The sequence below is a fragment of the Erythrolamprus reginae genome, chromosome 4 (genome assembly GCF_031021105.1).
Source record: "Erythrolamprus reginae isolate rEryReg1 chromosome 4, rEryReg1.hap1, whole genome shotgun sequence".
NCBI lineage: Eukaryota > Metazoa > Chordata > Lepidosauria > Squamata > Dipsadidae > Erythrolamprus > Erythrolamprus reginae.
In genome coordinates this window covers 99,125,778-99,148,007 of record NC_091953.1, presented here as the reverse complement: position 1 = coordinate 99,148,007, position 22,230 = coordinate 99,125,778, and the positions used below count along the sequence as shown (strand labels likewise).

General features: G+C 40.1%; 2 protein-coding genes across 4 annotated transcripts in view; both read right to left on the bottom strand.

Annotated features, from left to right (window-relative positions):
• LOC139167364 (interleukin-1 receptor type 2-like) overlaps positions 1-18,881 on the bottom strand; it is a 65,987-nt gene extending 47,106 nt beyond the window's left edge. For 2 of the 3 annotated variants that reach the window (XM_070751836.1, XM_070751834.1), the window contains exons 1-6: positions 18,654-18,739; positions 11,300-11,430; positions 10,936-11,188; positions 8,099-8,273; positions 5,510-5,684; positions 1,330-1,395 (exon numbers count right to left, since the gene is read on the bottom strand). In XM_070751836.1, coding sequence (XP_070607937.1) covers positions 1,330-1,395; positions 5,510-5,684; positions 8,099-8,273; positions 10,936-11,188; positions 11,300-11,430; positions 18,654-18,667 — 814 coding nt within the window. In that variant the 5' untranslated portion in view covers positions 18,668-18,739. Of the gene's footprint in view, positions 1-1,329; positions 1,396-5,509; positions 5,685-8,098; positions 8,274-10,935; positions 11,189-11,299; positions 11,431-18,653; positions 18,740-18,805 lie in introns of those variants that run through there. The other variant, XM_070751835.1, reaches the window with a different exon arrangement.
• Positions 1-22,230, bottom strand: part of LOC139166873 (complement factor H-like) — a 1,233,958-nt gene that overhangs the window by 687,258 nt on the left and 524,470 nt on the right. The gene's annotated exons all lie outside the window — the stretch shown is intronic.

The following is a 22,230-nucleotide window of genomic DNA, read 5'->3' as shown; positions in this document are numbered from 1 at the left end:
AATGGACGGACAGATAGAATTGTCCTTGGGAGGCAAAACCCACAGCCACTCCGTCTTGTCTGGGTTGAGTTTGAGTTTGTTGACACCCATCCAGGCCCCAACAGCCTCCAGGCACCGGCACATCACTTCCACTGCTTCGTTGACTGGACATGGGGTGGAGATGTACAACTGGGTATCATCGGCATATTGATGATACCTCACCCCATGCCCTTGGATGATCTCACCCAGCGGTTTCATGTAGATATTAAATAGCAGGGGGGAGAGGACTGACCCCTGAGGCACCCCACAAGGGAGAAACCTCGGGGTCGACCTCTGACCCCCCCCACTAACACCGACTGCGACCGACCGGAGAGGTAGGAGGAGAACCACTGAAGAACAGTGCCTCCCACTCCCAACCCCTCCAGCCAGCGCAGAAGGATACCATGGTCGATGGTATCGAAAGCCGCTGAGAGGTCAAGGAGCACCAGGACAGAGGACAGGCCCCTGTCCCGGGCCCGCCAGAGATCATCCATCAATGCGACCAAAGCAGTTTCCGTGCTGTAGCCGGGCCTGAATCCAGACTGCTGAGGACCTAGATTATCGGCTTCTTCCAAGGACCGCTGGAGTTGAAGTGCCACCACCTTCTCAACAACCTTCCCCATGAAGGGAAGGTTGGAGACTGGATGGTAGTTATTAAGCACGGCTGGGTCAAGGGAAGGCTTCTTGAGGAGGGGGCGCACAACCGCCTCCTTATAAAGGGGCGGAAAGGACCCCCTCCCCAAGGAGGCATTGACAATCTCCTGGACCCAGCTCGTTGTCACCCCTCGACTGGCCGAAACCAGCCAAGAGGGACACGGATCCAGTAAACAGCTGGCGGAACTCACAGCTCCAAAGGCAAGGAGGGTGGGGGCAATTCTAATCTCTGGGAGGAGTTGGTTCCAGAGGGCCGGGGCCGCCACAGAGAAGGCTCTTCCCCTGGGTCCCGCCAAGCAGCATTGGCCCTGACACCATGCTAACCAGTGAAAAATGTTCTTCAAATCAAGCAAACCCATAGCTCAGCCATTCACTGTTAGTGTCCCATCCAACTTATAAGAAAACATATGTTTTTCTAACATCCAACCCCAGACAAAGTTGGCTTAGCTGAAACATTTAGCATTAACATTAACATTAGCTAGAATTTCAGCTGGAATGTAGCCTAGAGTTGACAACTATTGTAAGACATTTATAAAGAATGGATTAGCATTATTGAAACTCCAATCTGATTCTGCCAGAATCAGAAAAGCAGTCGGCATTAGGTTAACCATTGCCCTTACTGTGTACAAGTACCTTAATATAAATTATTGGCCTTACCAAGAGTTGCTGAAGTAATCATTTCATCTGGATTGACAATCACAGGGACATTTATTTTCTTTTGTTCTAGTGAAAAAATCAGGGGAAATTATTAAATGTTTGAAACAATATATTATCATTACAAGATGCATGCATTGTAATAACTGTTATAAGAGTACGATGATCTTTTTCAAAAAAAACCTCCTGAATATCCAGATAAAATATCCAGCTTTATATTCCAGATAAAACTGAAAATCAACTATCTAAAATTTCAGAGTTAATATTTGGCCCATGTTGAACTATATTCTAGGCTGTGAGTAAGCTATTTGTTTATTAGAAACATAGAAACATAGAAGACTGACGGCAGAAAAAGACCTCATGGTCCATCTAGTCTGCCCTTATACAATTTTCTGTATTTTATCTTAGGATGGATATATGTTTATCCCAGGCATGTTTAAATTCAGTTACTGTGGATTTATCAACCATTCATTCATATTCATTCAATTTTTATGCCGCCCTTCTCTTTAGACTCAAGGCGGCTTACAACATGTTAGCAATAGCATTTTTTAACAGAGCCAGCATATTGCCCCCACAATCCGGGTCCTATTGTAATATTATCTGCAGGAACTTTCTGTTGGCAGAGAATTGAAGCATAAGCATTATTTTATACCAGTGATGGTGAAACTATGGCATGGGTGTCATAGGTTCGCCATCACTGGACCCACCAGAAATTGGGAAACAAGCTGTTTCCGTCCTCCAGATGGCCTCCAGGGGGCAGGGGAAGCTATTTTTGCCTTTCCCATGCATTGAATTATGGGTATGGGCACTCGCCCATGCGTAATATAAGGCGCCCATGCTCTTTCGGCACCCAAGGAAAAAAAGGTTCGCCATCACTGTTTTATACTATCCCTTCCTATCAGATGGATGACTATATAAATATGATTCATTAATAAAGTAAAGATAACCTATTCAGCCTAGGGCTTCTCCAGAAATATGAACCTCGCTTCCTACAATAGCTGATCCTTTGTGTCCTTTAGACTTGCTGGACCTGAAGACCAAAAATCTGGACATTTCATAGTGACTTCCCAGAGGTCAATAGATGATAGGATCTGTGGAGAATAGGGTGGCTCTAGACATGTTAGAGCTCACGAAAGTGATTACTGCTTGAGCCTATCTTCGTATTATACCCTGTGCTTTAAGAGTTGGGGCTTATCCAACTGAACGTGCTTATTAATATTTCCAAAATATGTACTCTTTTCTACAATTGAAAAGAGATAATTTCCAAGGACATGGGGCAGTTCGCTTTATTTCTATAATCATCATGGTCTTACAATTCATGGCATTTAAATAGGAAACATCACAAACCCAATCTGTTTTTAAAACCATGGTTAGTAAGTAAAATTGCTTGCTTGCTTGCTCTGTTTATCATATTGGGAATGTAGACTAATTCATAAAGCAGCAAATGGTGTGAAGAAGAAGTAAAATACTGGATATGATTGCATCTTTGTGACCTCCAGAACAGGATTAACTAATCTGGTCCTCTAGAGCAGCGTTTCCCAACCTTGGCAACTTGAAGATATTTGGACTTCAACTCCCAGAATTCCCCAGCCAGCAAATGCTGGCTGGGGAATTCTGGGCAACTCCAGAAATCTCCAGGTTGCCAAAGTTGGGAAACACTGCTCCAGAGAGCAGAAGAAATGGGGACTGTAACTCCAGTACTGTGTTTCCCTCAAAATAAGACCCAGTCTTATAATTTTTTGAACCCTGAAATAAGCGCTTGGCCTTATTGCCATGCACCCAAAAGCTTGATTGAGCTTATTATCAGGGGATGTCTTATTTTGGGGAAAACAGGGTATGCCCATAGTTTGTATCAGCTGTAGCAGCAGAAAAAGACATATCTTAGACTGTACTTTGCAAGAAAATGCAAAACACCAAAATAATTCTTGTTCTCTTCAAGTTACAAATTTTTTTAAAAAGAGCAAAAGTTTTCAGCACCAGACTGGGCAGTTGAAAGGAAATAATTGCCACAGAAATTAGCACTGATGCATGATGGGCTATAGCACATATCGTAAAGTCCTTTCCAGGACTTTACGATATGTGCTACCTTTTACCTCACCTTGGGCTTTTTAAGTGGTATGGTAGATTTTTTTTGTCTTCACTACAAAACATAAACACAAAACACAAAATTCTGCTAGTTTTTCTGAATTTTATAGAAGATCCCTGCTAGTTGGAAACATTTTAAGGTTGGCAAAGAGGAAAAAATGTACTGTTTATTAGTAATGTTTTTAGACATTACTGCCATCTTTTGGTTACTTATAGGCAACACATTCCCATATTGTTTATGGTTCAATCCATCAGAAGAAAGCTAGTTTAAAAACCTTTTAAAAAGAAAATAGGACTGAAGCAATATTTTCTTCTGAATAAAATCTCATGCCTTCGTTTATTTTTTGCATCATTAAGTATATCTATTTGCTGAAATTATTTCAAACATCTCTCTGTTATAATTGATATAATTTTTGCATTTCCTTGTTCAAGACACCAGTTTTAGCTTCCATTGACAGTTAAGGATTTATATTGTCACTCCATGAAGTTATTTCAGAAAGTTATCTGAAGCAAGTAGCTGAAATGTTGAACTGGATAATCTCACAACTTTGGCATTTGACAGTTCTAATGCTGAGAAACTTGAAGATAAAGAAGTTTATGTTTACATTTCTTTTATTTTTTTCAGACTTCTCTGCCAGTTCACTTTTGAGCAAACTATTTATACTTAGAGATAAGCAGATTTTGTGCATCAGCAATTACATAGAAAAAAAGTTGGATGAATCAACTGTTATACAATTATAGCAGTAGTAGTAGTAGTAGTAGTACTGGTACTAGTAGTACTAGTAGAATACATACTACACATCTCTATTTATTTTACTGTATCAAAGTTCTAGTCTTACATCAAGAAACAAATCCAAAAAGGGAGAATGGCAGGTTGATGGGGGTTTGCAGGGGTTCAGGAGCTAAGATTCTGTGCAGTTCAGAGAACCCCCAAATCCTATTCCTGGGTGGCCCTGCCTAACCCACACCTCCCACACACCACATTTTGGATACAGGTAAGTGCAGGGAACATGCAGAGGGCAAAAAACGGGTCTACTGAAAGTCCAGGAAAGTCAGAAATGGGCCTGTTTCCAGCTTCCTGAGGGCCTCCAGAGGGCTGTTTTCACCCTCCCAGAGGGATAAGAAAAGCCTCTGGAGCCCAGGGAGGGCAAAAAGCCTCCCCCATGGTGCACGTAGCCGTCTAGGCCAGTGATGGCAAACCTTTTTTTCCTCAGGTGCCAAAGGAGCATAGGTGTGTGCTATCGTGCTCACACCCATAATTCAATGCCTGGGGAGGGCAAAAGCTGCTTCCACCAACCCCTGGAGGCCACTGGAGGCCGGAAACGGCCTGTTTCCCAACTTCTGATGGGCCCAGAAAACTCTTGTTTCGCCCTTCCCAGGCCTCAAAGGCTTCCCTGGATTCTGGGGAGGGTAAAAATGCTCTCTTTCCCACATCCATGGAGGTTCTCTGGTAGCCAAACCCCCCCCGCCCCCGGAGCTACTGTTCAAGCCAAAACTCATGCATGTTGGAGCTGAGCTAGGACAATGGCTCATGTGCCAGCAGATATGGCTTCGCGTACCACCTGTGGCACCCATGCCATAGGTTCGCCATCACTGGTCTAGGCCCTGGCCACACCCACTAAGAAACTGGGCAGAGAACCCCTTGCTAAAATTTTTGAAGCCCACCCTTGCTGGTTGGAAAACTTTTACATATCGTGACCTAGCCATCCAATGGAATTAATATAAATAAAAACCACATGTATATGTAAGCCAAAATAGTATTGCCTCATTTTGAAACTAACCATTGTGCTATCTAGATCAGTGTTGTCTACCCTGGCCACAGCTTTTAAAAGTTACAGGAAGGAATTTTTCACCATCTTACATGAAACTAACAATTATCTCTGTAAACTTTTTTCTTGCAAAATTGGTCCTCATAATGAGCTACAGCACTATCTTCTATATTTTGAAACCCTACCCCAAATTATAAAATTGATCCTAATGGAAATTCATTATATAAAAACTCAAGTTAACATTAAAAAACAACTGTTAGTATCACATTTAATAGTTATAACTATTCCGTTTACTCAAAACATTTTGGTTGTTTTTGTGTTTCTTTTACCAAATATCTGTAGCTGAATAGTTCTGGTAATATTATATTGTTCCTTTTCAAACTCAAAGGTCATTTCACAAGTATAATAGCCTGAATCATTCATCAAAATAGGATTGACCAAGAGATAATTAGTGCCATTCAGAGCTGCAAACTTCTTATTATCCATGTTCAGAGGTATAGAATCCTAGAGATGAAAAGAAAAGAAAGGAGCTATTTAACATTTAATTGTAGCATTAGACTTGCTTCAATGCAAAGGTAATGCCAATTTTCCTCTTGCATATATTTTTCCATTGATTTTGGAGTATTTAAAATTTTCAGATTGGTTTAAAAATCATATCGTTGACATGGTGACATCAATCTTTGGAGAGCTCCTGCATTTTTTTTTCTAGAATGCCTGATGATCTATTCAAAATAATCAAATAAGTTTATACAAACTAGAATTAGGCAACCTAAATCTATATGGTTTGATTGGTTGATATTTATTTCTTAAACTATAAAGTAATTTTTGTCAAAAAATTATGAAAGTAGCTAAGATTAAGTCATCCAAACAAAAAAGTACAATAAGCAATACAATGAAAAAAATTACCATCTCAAATCAACACAAGGTGACAATAGAAAACAGGACAGAACTAAAAAAAAAATGGGCAAAGAGCAAATATTTGAATTGGCTCAAAAATAATATCAAGATCAGGGCCATTTCTATTTTCAGTGGAGAATGGCCTACTTTTTACCAATAATGGGAACCTTGGGGGTTTTGAGAGCATGTGATGGATGTCAGGAGATGCTTTCTCTCTTTGCTTTGTAGCATGCCAATAACTTTTTAAAAGGTCAAATTAGGACAGGAAGCCTAGAAGAAAATATTATGAAGTATAGGTCACCAAGATATATTTTCTTGCCAGCAGTTTAGACATTAATGGCTGTGTGTTGTGTTATTTTGAGGGGACAGCACATTTACACTGTTGTACAAAATGTATACTCACTACTTTACATTGTAGCCAAGTGTCATTTCTTCAGTGTTGTCACATGAAAATATATACTTAAATATTTACAAAGTGTGAAGGGGGTGTACTCATTTCTGTGACATACTGTAGGTATACATAAGTTTTAGCATATCCAATTCATCTGAGTTACAGAATGGAATAGAATTCTTTATTGGCGAAGTGTGATTGGACACACAAGGAATTTGTCTTGGTGCAAATGCTCTCAGTGTACATGAAAAAAAATAAAGATTTGTCAAGAATCATGTGGTACAACACTTAATGATTGTCATAGGGGTCAAATAAGCAATGAAGAAACAATATTAATAAAAATCTTAGGATACAAGCAACAAGTTCCTCCTAAGTGGGAGGAAAAGGGTGATAGGAATGATGAGAAAAAAACAGTAGAAATAGAAGTGCAGACTTAGTAAAAAGTTTGACTGTGTTGAGGGAATTATTTGTTTAGTAGAGTGATGGCGTTTGGGAAAAAACTGTTCTTGTGTCTAGTTGTCTTGGTGTGCAGTGCTCTGTAGCGACATTTTGGGGATAGGAGTTGAAACAATTTGTGTCCAGGATATGAGGGGTCAGTAAATATTTTCATATTTAGCACCTCTAATTATCTATTAGAGGTTCAAATAGTGATTTATAGCATCTTTTACAATTGCCCAAATATCATTGATTTAAAGTAACAGTGATGAGAACAGGTTTGACATCACTGCCACAATAGCTAGATGATGGCATGAAGATGCTCAAAGACTCTAGTGGAGAAAAGGCTATTGTTTAACAGTCAACACTTTGGGGTGGGCGAGGAGATGGGACAATAACTTCTTAAAATGAAAGAGGAAAAATTTCTACCATGTAGTGTGATCATTGCAGGTTTTAAAAACAATATTTCTGATGTTACAATGATACGGCGAGTGTTCCAGAAGTCAAATGGTGCTATAACACAGGCTTCATTTAGACTATAACATTTAGACTATAATATAAAGCCCTTCATGGCACCGGACCGGAATATCTCCGGGACCGCCTTCTGCCGCACGAATCCCAGCGACCAGTTAGGTCCCACAGAGTTGGCCTTCTCCGGGTCCCGTCAACTAAACAATGTCGTTTGTTGGGACCCAGGGGAAGAGCCTTCTCTGTGGTGGCCCTGACCCTTTGGAACCAACTCCCCCCAGATATCAGAGTTGCCCCCACCCTCCTAGCCTTTCGTAAGCTCCTTAAAACCCACCTCTGTCGTCAGGCATGGGGGAATTGACATTTTCCCTCCCCCTAGGCTTATAAAATTTATGTATGGTATGCTAGTATGTATGGTTGGTTTCTAAACTGGGGTTTTTTAAATTAACTTAAATATTAGATTTGTTTACATTGTATTATTATTGCTGTGAGCCGCCCCAAGTCTGCGGAGAGGGGCGGCATACAAATCTGATTAAATAAATAAAATAAATAAATAACTCAGAACTGATGAAAATTAATCAGTACTGAATGTTTCATCCTATTACATTTGTAATGTATTAAGCTCTGGAGGAACATAGATGCTTTATCTTATTTAGTGAATTTTGAATATTGGAAACTGAAGTTCAAATCCCCATATAGAAATTTATAAATGATTTGAAAATAATACCTTGTACCACTTGAGTTCATAATTGGTATTGTTTTGTATAAAATTTTCTAGATTAGGACAAACTACCCTTCCGGAACTAAGCTGGAATGCCTTTTGAGGATAGGAAATATTATTGGTTTGATTTCTCTTGACAACTTCTAAATACATTGACACTTTAGCACAGTAGGAGGAATTCCTGCAGGAAAAAGATAAAGTCACAATGAGGAATTGCAGCATTACAAAAATAAAGATGAAACTTTTCATTCTTTATTACTCATATTTAATCGTTTTAGACAACACGTAATAGGAATACCAGAAACTGGACAGTACTGACATACTGAATTGTGTAAACTGATTTTGTTGAAAACACTCCTGCTCACATACATTCTGGTGCTCTTCTTTCACCCCCAATTCCTTAGAGTTGGGGATTTTCTGGAACAGAATGAGAAACCCCAGACTAATTTTTTTACAACTAATTGCCCAGCTCGTAAGTAGTGTTCCCTCTAATTTTTATGGGGGGTGGGCAGAAAAGTATAGTGTCTGAGCGGCAGTCCCTTTGGGACTGGGCGGCACAGAAATAGATAGATAGATAGATAGATAGATAGATAGATAGATAGATAGATAGATAGATAGATAGATAGATAGATACTGTGTGTCTATAACAGTGAGCTCATAATAGGGCAACTCTATCAATATCAAAATGCCACTTAAATAGTTGAGCTAGTTTCAAACTACATTTTGATTTTCTTTCTCTCTTCCTTACTCCCATTCTTTTTCTTTTTCTTTTCATTCCTCTCTTTTTTCTATCTGTTTCTCTCCCTCTCTCTCTCCTTCCCTCTCACTCTTTCCCTCTCGGCTTCTGGGCAGGTTTGGAAAACTCTGAGTTGATGATGATTTTTAAGTGAGCGATTGCTCACTGCTCAGCTTAGAGGGAACTATGCTCGTAAGTAAGCATTCTCCTTACCATTTTCCCCAAAAGAAAACAATAGTAAAGTCCTAATCTTAGTAAAGCTAAATGTAACTATAGTAAAGTGCTCATTTAATGGTGCATAAATACGCCCATGTGCAACTTCATAGAATCAAGAGCTGTACTTGCATTTGCATCCATATTAAGGGACAAAACTAGAAACAGATCTCAAGTAGGTGCTTGTTTTTTTAAATGATTTTTAGCTCTCATAAAAATACAAAAAGTAACTTCCTCTCCAATGCAAAAAGAAACCTTCTCAAATCCTCCATTCTATTTTTTTTATTTTAATAATAAACAAACAAAACAAAACATACAGACACACACACACACAAACACACACACATATATATATAAAACGCAAAATGAATTTGCTTAATACTTTACAATTCTGTTTCCATTGATTCCTTCTTTTTCTTAAACGTTAGTTCAATTCTTTTTTCTTTCCTATCCAGCTACAGTATATAATTTTCCCCAAACTGTATAGTAGTCTTTATTTTGTTTATTCTGTAATTCATATGTTAATTTGCTTAATTTAGCACAATCTAGCATTTTCCTAATCACCATTCTCCATTCTAGGTGTAGTGATGGGCCATTATTGTTTATTTTTGTTTATTTATATTCCACCTCTATTATTTTTACAAATAACTCAAGACAGTTAACATATCCTATTTTTCCACAACAACAACTCTGTGAGGTGAATTGGGCTGAGGGAATGAATGACTGAAAGTCACCTAGTTGCCCACAAATCACATTTTTGAGCTCTTAGAGTAAATCCATGGCCAGTGAAAACTTTTTGTTTTTCTAGTTGCAATGTGAGGAAACTGACTGCACTATAGGAAAATATGAAAGTACTAGAGGGGTGTATGTGTATGTGTGTAATTTATCACTCTTCAATGTCATACATACATTAATCAAGAATTATATGAAGTAGTAGTCAGCACTGACTGAATTATTGAAATAATACTTTATTTAGAGCTCACTGAACCATGCTTTGGAAATTCTAAACTCTCAAACTCTTCACTTTTAGATATTACAACAATGGTAAAAATTATATCTAATCTTGATTTTTTGTCAATCCTCAACATACAGTACTTTCCTAACTCATACATCATTTCGTTATCATGGATAAATTTTAAGGTGGACACCCTTAATCCCTGAATTGGCAATCACTAAATATATCACAAAATTCAGGAAAGCTGAACAGTCTGAGGAGAACCATGTTCACATTAGTCCAGGAATTAGTCTAGGGAGAAAATGGATCTGTTCACTTAAATATGCAAATTAAATATTGGCGGGTCCCAGGGGAAGAGCCTTCTCTGTGGTGGCCCTGACCCTCTGGAACCAGCTCCCCCCTGAGATTAGAACTGCCCCCACCCTCCTTGCCTTTCGTAAACTCCTTAAAACCCACCTCTGTTGTCAGGCATGGGGGAACTGATATAACCTCCCCAGGCCTATATTGTTTATGTATGGTATGTTGTGTGCATGCTTTTTTTAATTATGGGTTTTTAGTTTTAATTATTAGATTTGTGTTCTACATTGTTTTTTCTATTACTGTTGTGAGCCGCCCTGAGTCTACAGAGAGGGGCGGTATACAAATTAAATAAATAAACAAACAAACAAACAAACAAACAAACAAACAAACAAATATTCCTTGATCCTAAATTGAATAGTAAGCTTTGTGTTAGTAAAAGTGGACATGAATTTTCCAACAATGTATCCAGCATACATAAATTGTACAGAAAACAACTTTCCTCCCAACAGTATTTTGTGAGTGCTGTGTTAGTACTCTAGTGCCTTTTCTACTAACCTTTTACCTATTCCTGGCTAAGTGCGTTCTGTTTCCAAAGTTAAGCTATGTAAAACTGAATGACCCCCTGAGTTGCATGCTTACCTTTGAGTGCAGATGTATTCTCCACTGTCCTGAAGAGTGGTTGGTAAAAGCCAGAAAGCATCATCTTGTGACATTATTCTTGGTCCTTTAAATCCTACAGGGATAATAGTTGATGAACCTTTTTTCTCCCAGGTCAGGTTAAGGGACAGATCGAAAGGCTTTATATTTTTGTATTGTAGACATTTTAGGACTATGGGTTCTCCTTCCAGGACAAAAGTAGGCCAGGGGTTTACGGTGTGATCTTGGCAGTTATCTGCATAAACACAGAATTACTTTGTATTAAAAAAGAGAAAGAAGAACCAGAAGAACCAACAACAGGAGACTCTTCTTTCCATGGATTTTCTATCACGATGAGAACTTTCACCTGCATTTTCCACACGATGGATTCGGAAGGCAGAAATGTTGAGCATATTAGCACTGAAAATGCAAAGGAGTCTGGGCACCATTTTCCATAAGAAACAGGAAAGCGAAAAATCAGGGATGATATTTGGAGACCTGCAAATGAAAAAAAAAATGTCAGTAAACCCTCCACATTATTAGCAACAGGCTTTTTTGACAAATACAGTGTTCCCTCGATTTTCGCGGGTTCGAACTTCGCGAAACGTCTATACCACGGTTTTTCAAAAATATTAATTAAAAAATACTTTGCAGTTTTTCCCTCTATACCATGGTTTTTCCCACCCGATGACGTCATATGTCATTGCCAAACTTTCATCTGCCTTTAAAAAACATTTTTAAAAATAAACTTTAATAAATAAACATGGGGAGTAATAATCTAAATGGTTGCTAAGGGAATGGGAAATTGTAATTTAGGGGTTTAAAGTGTTAAGGGAAAGCTTGTGACACTGCTCATAGCCAAAAATAGTGTATTTACTTCCGCATCTCTACTTCGCGGAAATTCGACTTTCGCGGGCGGTCTCGGAACGCAGCCCCGCGAAAATCGAGGGAACACTGTATGTCCAAGTCAAGTCCAAATTATAAACTCGGAAACACTTGCGCAACATGTACTAGTGCTGGTTGTCTTAAGGGTAAGATAAATAACTTTAGAATGACACAGGTAGCATGTGAATGCTAGGCTCAGGAAGCTCTTAGATTCTGCCATAGAAAGCCATTTTGGTGTAATAGTTAAAGGCATCAAACTAGAAAAGGGGGGACTGTGAGGCTCTGTGGTGGATGCATATGAGAATGCTCAGTATAACAATCATTGCTGAAAGTCTACAGGGCTGTGGCTGTCCCTTCTCTCCTAATATGAATGTGAGTCCTGAACTCTGGTACTGATGGTACATCAAGTAACTGGAGAAATTTCACATGTTGCTTGCTTAGTGATCATTAGAAATTATCATTAGATCATTGGTTAGACCTCCCAGCATGGCAAAGGATGCCAAAAAGCTGCTGACCTACCTGATTCCTACTATTTTTTTTCCATTGAAACAAAAAAGACAGTGTTGTAAGGATCTTGGCCATCTCAAACAGATTGGAGGTCTTGCATCCTCCGCTACTTTCTTTTGAATATATAGTGGGAAAGGCAAAAATGAATACTAAAATGACCATAGGATGTTTAGAAGGACTCCAAACTTTTGCCAGCAAAGGTCTAGTGGAACTAGTTTATATCCTTGCCCCAACAGAACAAATAAATGAACTGTTTAGGTCTCTTGCTCAAGAATAAAGTGCATTTTTGGAGTATAAGACACATCTAAAAGAAGGTGAATTGTCAGTGCGTCTTATACACTGAATACAGCTATTTTGGGCCTGCCGAAGCCCTTCTCTGCATCCCATTTTTTTAAAAAATAGGCCCATATTTGGGGAAAATGGGGTGCACAGAAGGTTTGGAAAGCCTGCAGAGAGCTCCTGGCTGCTGGGGGTGGCAAAAATGCCCCCATTTTTGTGAAAAACACTTATTTTTTCCCATTTTATCACAAAAACAGGGAAAATTTTGCCTTCCCCCAGTCCCCAGGAGCTCTTTGCAGACCTCCCAGACCCTTTGCCCATTCAATTTTTGCACAAAAATTAAATAAATGTCCCTAAACTAGCCTACTTTTTGCAAAAATGGGGGCATTTTTGCCATCCCCCAGCACCCAGGACATCTCTGCAGGCTTCCCAGACCCTTTGTCCATCCAATTTTTTGGGGAAAAATGGGCAAAAAATGGCCTGTTTTTCACAAAAAAACCAGAAGCAGTTTTGCCTTCTAATTACCCCATCTAGCATGACTGGAAGAGAAATTCTGGGAATTAAAGTTCACTAGTCTTAAAGCTGTCAAGTTTGAAGACCCCTGGGTTAGAGGTGCAAGGGTCTTCAAACTTGGCAAGTTTAGGACTTGTGGACTTCAACTGCCATTCCTGAGCTAGAATGACTGGAGGAGGAATTCTGGGAGTTGAAGTCCACAAGTCTTAAAGCTGTCAAGTTTGAAGTTTGTAAAAAGTGTACATGGTTATAAAAAGTATTTTGCTACACTGGTATTTTATTAAATAATATAATACTACACCATTTGGTTCAGAATACTTTTTCCCTTGTTTTCTCCTTCTAAAATCTAGGTGCGTCTTATACTCTGAAAAAGTTTGATACTTCTTATTGCTCAAGACTATTGTTTATGAATGACACAGGGAAAATCCAGTTAAAAGTGCTTGAACTATATTCATGATGGCTTAACTTTGAGGCATCGGAATACAGTGTACTTTACTCATTACTCAATTATTTGTTTCCTGTCCATTCACATTTGAAATTGTGATGTGAAACTTGAGCCTTGCCTGACGCATGCTAAAATTGGATATAATTAAGAACTGAAGGAAAAACATGAAAATGCATACGTGTTCCTTCCTCTGAAGTGCAGATCTCGGAATAAAATGGACAGGTTTTACTTATATGCCTATTTGAAATCCCACATACTGTTGTGAGTTCTCCTTGTCCACCTCAGGTCATGTCAGATTCTGAGGAGGATGAGCCAGGCCCCTCTGGGTACCCTGGGCCAGGGGGGTTGCCAGAGGAAGCAGAGAGCAACAGTGAGGCAGAAAGTGACTTGAATGAGCCTGAGGAACCACTAGAGGGAGTTGAGGTGACATTGGGAAAGTGGTCCCAGTCAGACAGTGAAGGAGACATGAGAGTGGAAAGCCATTGAATAAACCCTGGCTATAGAAGAATGCTCAGAAGGCAAGAAGAGTTACAGAGTAGAAGGTATTTATTCACAGCCTTAGCTCTTTGAGGTGTGATGTCACTTCCAGGCATTATAAAGGAATTATTATTATTATTATTATTATTATTATTATTATTATTATTAATTAGATTTGTATGCCGCCCCTCTCCGGAGACTCGGGGCGGCTCACAACAGTAATAAAAAACAGTGTAATAATGGGACAAATCTAATAATAAAAAATATATAAAACTCACAACAATTAAAAACCATACAGCACATACATACCAAACATGAAATATAAAAAGCCTGGGGGAGATGTCTTAGTTCCCCCATGCCTGGCAATACCAGGTGGATCTTGAGTAACTTGCGAAAGACAAGGAGGGTGGGGGCTATTCTAATCTCCGGGGGGACTTGGTTCCAGAGGGCTGGGGTTGCCACAGAGAAGGCTCTTCCCCCTGGGGCCCGCCAAATGACATTGTTTGGTCGACGGGACCCGGAGAAGGCCAACTCTGTGGGACCTTATCGGCCACTGGGATTCGTGCGGTAGAAGGCAGTTCCGGAGGTATTCTGGTCCAATGCCATGTAGGGCTTTAAAGGTCATTACCAACACTTTGAATTATGACCGGAAACTGATCGGCAGCCAATGCAGACCACGGAGTGTTGTAGAAATGTGGGCGAATCTGGGAAGCCCCACGATAGCTCTCACGGCCACATTCTGCACGATCTGAAGTTTCCGAACACTTTTCAAAGGTAACCCCATGTAGAGAGCGTTGTAGTCTCTACATGGGGGATTGTGCAGGAATGGGATTGTGGAAAATGGGGCATGGAGACTTAACGCCATTCTTTGGAAGAGACATGAAACTGAGGGTGTGCGGGAACGAAGCTTTAAAACCATGATTTCTGCTGCAAATATATCATCCTTGTTGGACACTGTGCTAGAAAAGACTTTGGTGAACAGAACTATGTTTGCGTAAATTGACTTTGGGGCTTTATCTCAGGAATGTAGATAAGGAATAAGTTTCTGGCACTTTTCCCGGACATAGATCAAAGCTGGCTCAAAAAGAGATAGTATTTGCTTCTGTGCTGCATTAATCCTGCGTTTTCATTCATGTATGCTTGATTTTGAATAAAGAGTGAGTTTTTATTAATAAATAAGTAATTTTGGAGATTAGAATTTGCTGGAGGCCCATGAATCCGAACACATACGATGAAGAATTGCACTGTATTTTGTTCTAGACAGAGTGCTAATCCCTTAATGTGAATTGTTTGGCTTTGGCCATGCCTTAAATTGTTTGACAGTACTGTGATTTATAAATTACGTTTTCTGCCTTAGTGAGATAAGAGGACCCAGTGACCTGCTATATGCTCAGCCAACAGTTAAGCAAATCATGGGATAGGAATAAATTGTGATTGGATTTCTGCAACAGCGGATATTCTTTTGGCATTTCTAATTTTAGATAAAACCATCCTAACGAATCCCTAGTGACATTGGGAAGCAGGTTATTGGCCAGGAAAAAAAATTATCCTAGTGATACTGATGAGAGAAAAAGAGAGGGAAAGTGTGGAATGTTTTGACATAGAATCATCAGGAAATAAATAGCATACTATGGGTTTAAAAATTATTGCTGCTGATAACATATTTAATAAGTTAATATTAACATAACAAACTTGATACCTGCTGCCTGTTGCCTTTGTTGAGTAAGATTCACTCTAATTCAGGGGTCTCCAAACTTGGCAACTTTAAGACTTGTGGACTTCAACTCCCAGAATTCTCCAGCCACCATAGCTGGCTAGAGAATTCTGGGAGTTGAAGTCCACAAGTCTTAAAGTTGCCAGGTTTGGAGACCCCTGCTCTAATTGATCTGAGTTTTGTATGATGATGGAAACTCCTTAGGACAGGGATCAGCAACCCACGGCTTTGGAGCCGCATTCAGCTCTTTGGGCCCCCTGCTGTGGCTACTGTCCCATTCCTGGCTAGCCTCACCTTCCTCTCTCTGACTTGGCCTGAGAAGATAAAGGCGATGGTGTGAATGGAGAAGCAGCAGTGGCTGATTCTTTGGCACTGGTTGAGGAACATAGCCACCCCTAGCTGAGGCTTCCCTTTGGGCAACCCTCCTCCCACTCTCGTGCCTCCCTGGCTGGCCATGGCAGGGCCATGAGTGTGCACATGCATGGGGAGACCCTCAAACAAATGCCAAGCACAACAAAGGCATCCTCAGAGGGCAGGCGGTGGGTGGATCACTTAAGGAGGATCTTTGGACATGACTTCCCTCCTGCCCCAAGAATCTGGCCCTTGCCTTGCCATGTCCCAGCCTGTCCTCCCTATACAGTTGTTCGGCTAAGCATTAGGGAGGTAAGCTCCAGCCTAAAATGGCAGGAAGTGAAGGCTGCCTTCGCTCCGGCAACCCTCCTCCCCCTCCTTCTCCTCTCATGCGGGATGGAGAGGCAAGGCAAAGTGATGCTCAGATCCTTAGGGCAGGAAGGTAGCAGCCCTGTAGCTGTCTTCACACCACATTTGCACATAAGGCTTCCTTCACTTCCTGCCGCTTCGGGCTGGAGATCACGCCCCCCCCCCTCAGCCGAACAGTGTGAGGGCAACAGGATGGACCCGGCAAGGCAATGGCCAGATCCTTAGGGCAGGAGAGAAGCATGTGCCTTTGCGTCTTGAGGAGGGTCTCCCCACACGTGCCACAGCCAGGGAGTTGTGGGAAGGGGAGGAGGGTCGCCTGAAGAGAAGCTAAGGGTGGTGACTGTTCCTCAGCACATACCACAGTGAGAAGGGGAGAGAGAGGGAGGAAGAGAGAGAGATGGGGAGAAGGAAAGAGAGGGAGAAAGATGAGAGGGAGAAAAAGAGATGGAGAGAGAGAAAGAGAGGGAAAAGAGAGGGAGATATAGCTTTTTCTTATAGAAAACAAACCCATAAAACCCGGGTAGCCATATCTGAGGGAGAGTGTCATGTGACTCAATGAGAATGGTGTCAAGTTGGCCATTCCCACCCAGGTTTTGTGTCTCCGGGTGTTTTGTTTTCTCTGGGAATCAGGTCCAAATGGCTCTTTGACTTTTTAAGGTTGCCGACCTCTGCCCTAGGCTAAAAATCAGACATGAGCCCAAGCCTGACTGGACTGGTGAAACCTTTAAACCTTTCCTAGAGCAGACCTTGGCATTTTGCCACTCACACATCATATCCGGCCCTTTAACTGTCCCTGTCTGGCCCAAGTGAGGTCAACCAGAAATTAGAAATAAAATGTAAACATATGCCATGCATGCAATAGAACTGCATTGCTTTTATTTTGAAAATAACTGCTATTTTTATTTCAATTTGCATATGCCTGTGCAACTTCATAACCCTATTGGTTCAGCCCTCCACAACTTTCACAGGTTCTTATGTGGCCCCTAGGGAAAATTAACACACACACACACACACACACACACACACACACCCAATACATAGAGTAGTATGAAGCAAGACTATTTTGTTTTTTTCCCCTTAGGCTGAATTCCATCCCAGATTGGTTGCAGATCAGGACTAATATTGGACCATTAATTGGTGATGATGATCCCCCCCCCCTGAACAAACTGCATGAGCTGCCACCACTGGAAAACACATCACAGTGGTCAGTCACTCAATGTCCCTACTTGATTTATGGGAATTGTTTTTTGCCTAGGCAAAGCACTCAGTTGAATAGAGTTTAGTCTAACTATTGCTTTAACACTTGGTCTTCTAATTTTAAGACATCTTTGATTTGATGGTTCTTCTTCTCTGATTCTAATTCTTTTAGTTTCTTATAACTGGGAAAAAAAGTTACCATCATACAAAACAAAACAGCTTAAGTACAGTAACTTAAATGGTAACTCATTGCTTTGGAAAGGGTTGTTTTTATATGTGTGTGTGTATGGGGAGTTGAACAAAGGTCAGCAGCACTGATAAAGAATATCTTAGGTAGCTTGACCTAATCTACAACCATCAAGTCACTACAACCAGACTTCCTCTAATCTAGAACCTTCCAGATGTGATGGATTTTCTATTCCCAACACTCCAATCAGCACAGTGTTTGACCATGCTGTCTGATAATTCTGGATAATACTAAGTAAGGACCAGTCATTTATGAGGCTAGAGACTTGGAACCAGTCTCATTTCTATTTCTCTTATCACTTCTATTTTGTATCTGTTGTGCATGTCAGTGCATAACATGTAGATGAAACTATATTTCCATTTTATTATAAGAGAGAAAACCAAACATTGTTATATTTCATATAATTTTCCTTTTGTTGTGTATGAACAAAAGGAACAAAAATAAAAAGAGTGTCTTGCTCCTTGAATTACATCCAATTTTATAGGCAGGGCTATTTTTAATTTTTGAAAATGTGTATTCCCATAAATGTTTCCAGAAGGTTCTCCGCGTATGATTTATTACAACATTTTAGAATAATCAAGCTGCATTCCACTTAATAGTCAAACTCCCTGTCTTTCTACTACTCTGGCTACATAATGATGAAATCAACTGATTTCTCTTCCACCTCAACTTTTAAAAACAACAACAACAACAACAACAACAACAACAACAACAACAACAACACCATTTTCTCTTACCTGTAGCTCTTCATTGTCTGGCCTTAGCAATATCCAGATAACTACAACATGGAGAAGAGTAGATGATCTTAAATACCCCAGAGAAAACGCAAGGGGAATTTCCCCATGTTTCCCAATCAACATTTGTTATAAAAAAGTGACTTGAAGAATACCTTTTCCACATGGTGTAGCAATGTTGTGGTGAGGAGTGTGTGAGAGTTTGAATCAATACTTGTCAAGAGTAAGCACATTGCCCAAAAGAGGGGAAATGACTGCTACATATAGATATACACAAAGTTCCCTTTTTCATGTGTCGGATGCTGTTTCTTTTCACCACTGAAAATCCTTTGGTTGCTGCTATTTAGATTTTCAATGAAGTTGAAGATCTGTCACTCGTAGGAGACCTTCACTGAAGTAGGTCATTTATTGAATTTGTTTGTTTGTTTGTTTGTTTGTTTGTTTGTTTGTTTGTTTGCTTGCTTGCTTGCTTGCTTGTTTGTGTTGGAAGGGACCCTGAGGATCTTCTAGTCCAACCTCCTGCTGGTGCAGGAGAATTTACACCATCCCAGACATATGGCAGTCCAATCTCTTCTTGAAGATCTCCAGTGTTGGAGCGTTCACAACCTCCGTGGGTAGACTATTCCACCAGTTGATTGCTCTCATCATCAGAAAGTTCTTCCTTATTTCCAGGTTGAATTTCTCCTTGGTCAGTTTCCATCCGTTTGCTTCTGGTCTGACCCTCTACTACCCTAGAAAAGAGCATGACCCCCTCCTCTACATGGCAACCCCTCAAGTACCTGTATACTGAATTACTTGAAAAATTTCCTTCATTCTCAAGCTTTATTGGCTGAACCCACAAAACTTTCCATGTGTATATCTGAGATACCTTTACATAGAGATATGTACTTTCCACAATCCAAGTGCAGTTGGAATCAAATTAAAAATGAAAGAAAGAAAAATTTTGTTGAAATAACAGATCTCAGGAATAGCTTGCCATATAAACTAGAACAGAAGAAGAAAATGTTTCAGCAAAAACATTTTTTTAATAGAAAAAAAAAGTCATTAAACTCTAAATGACTCAGGGAGTTTAGGTGGTAAATGACAAAAACAACTATATTTACATAAAAATGTTTTTAAAGACATTGCTTCCTTCTCATCCAGTTCTTCAATTGTGTGGGAATTGAGCAGTTGATTAAACCTCTCGTTTGCTTCATCATGGATTATGACAGCCTCTGGTCTGCTCTTATTGTGAGCAATTGCTGACACTGGCTGCTTTCTCAGGGTATCGTGGGTGGCAGAAGATTTTCGTTAGGCCTAGCTTTCTCAGCAACAGTGCCAGTTCTCTGAGAAAATCACCTTTGAAGATCTAGCTGTTCCCCTTCCTGAGATGCCCCTTCTAGCATCTGAGAAAGATGTTGTTTTGAAAGGTTCTGCTTTACTTGCCCACAAGATCATATGCTGCAACATCCTGCCTGTCGGCGACTACTTCAGCTTCAACCACAACAACACAAGAGCACACAACAGATTTAAACTTAATATTAACCGCTCCAAACTTGACTGTAAAAAATATGACTTCAGTAACCGAGTTGTCGAAGCGTGGAACTCATTACCGGACTCCATAGTGTCATCCCCAAACCCCCAACACTTTACCCTTAGATTATCCACGGTTGACCTATCCAGATTCCTAAGAGGCCAGTAAGGGGCGAGTACAAGTGCACTAGAGTGCCTTTCGTCCCCTGTCCTATTGCTCCCCTATATCTCCTATACCTTTCTTCTATTCCTATATCTCTTCTATTCTTTCATTGATATGTTCTATTACTATACCTTCTTTTTATTATTTCTTAGATATATTTTACTACGAGTATCTCCTCTATAACCTTCATCATGTATTTTACTATGTGTATATAGATATACACCCACTAAAACCCTAATTGTGTATTGAATAGAATAGAATAGAATTTTTATTGGCCAAGTGTGATTGGACACACAAGGAATTTGTCTTGGTGCATATGCTCTCAGTGTACATAAAATAAAATATACAAAATGAAATAAATAAATAAATAAATAAATAAATAAATAAATAAATAGAACCCTTCAGTGTCATTATTACTGAGATCTGATTCTATGCCAACTTGCATGCTTTCCCTTGACATAGTGCTTTCTAAATTATATTAACACCACACTGTGTACAGCCCACAACCCAATAGATGTCAAGGTCTTCTTTGAACATGATGGACAAACATCATCAACACCCAATAATCATCTAGATTGAAGAAACATCCAAATATAATATATAAATAAACCATCAACCAACAAGACAAATGAGCAATGTCATTGTAAAGTAGTGCCAGTAGCATGTCTTAGAATTAGTTCCTCTTCACAAATCTGAACACCAAGAATGCTGTTTCCCAAACATTAAAATAATGTACCATAAGTATGGGATGCAGTGGCTCAGTGGCTAAGACACTGAGCTTGTCGATCGAAAGGTTGGCAGTTCAGCAGTTTGAATCCTTAGTGCATAACGGGGTGAGCTCCCATTACTTGTCCCAGCTTCTGCCAAACTTACATTTTGAAAGCATGTAACAAATGCAAGTAGAAAGGGAAGATAACAGTGTTCCGTGCACCTTTGGCATTTAGTCATGCTGGCCACATGACCCTGGAGACGTCTTTGGCACTATCTCTTTAGTTTTGAAACGGAGATGAGCACCGCCCCCTAGAGTCGGGAACAACTAGCACATACAAGGGGAATCTTTATGTTTACTTTTTACCATAAATATCACAAGTCAAAATACATGTACATGTGCAAATAACATTTTACAATGCCTTTACACCAGGAATGGGTTCTACTTATCTTCCCTACCAGTTCGCATCACAATAGAAGTTTTGCGTCCATGCGCTTCCCTTGCACACATATCACTTCTAAGAAATGACCCTTTTTGCATGTGCAGAATTCTTTTTGCATGCGCAGAGGGGTGGTTTTTTTGCAATCTGTAGCAACCGGAGAACCAGTTTGGGAGAATGGACCACCGTCATTGCTGCTGGTTAGGTGAGCAGCAACAAATTTCCACTACCGGTTCTAAAGAACTGGTACAAACTAGCAGCAACCCATCACTGCAGAAGAAGGGCCTTCTCCATGGTAGTTCCCTTCGTTTGGAACATCATGCCCATAGACATTAAACTGCACTGAGTCCGCTGGAGAAGGGCGGCCTAGAAATTCAGACAAACAAACAAACAAACAAACAAACTGGCCCTCACTTTGACACCTTTTTGTAAATCCCTGAATACTTGGTTTTACCAGCGGGCTTCATTTGATTGTGGTTGGTTGTGTCACTGGGTATTGGGGTTTTTAAATTACCATATTTTTTAGGGTAAAAGACGTACCTTTTTCTCCCCCAAAAGAGGCTGAAAATTTGGGTGCATCTTATACTCCAAATGTATCTTTTAATAAGCTTTTTTTCAACCCTAACCAGGTGCTAATGCGATCTTCCATGCTTTACTAGCTAAGTGATCTTCCCTTTGCCTGCTTTTTTCATTGCTTCTCCCTCCGACAATCAGCTGAGCCTTTTTTTCCGTCGTAAGGAGGTGCTAACGGTGAAGT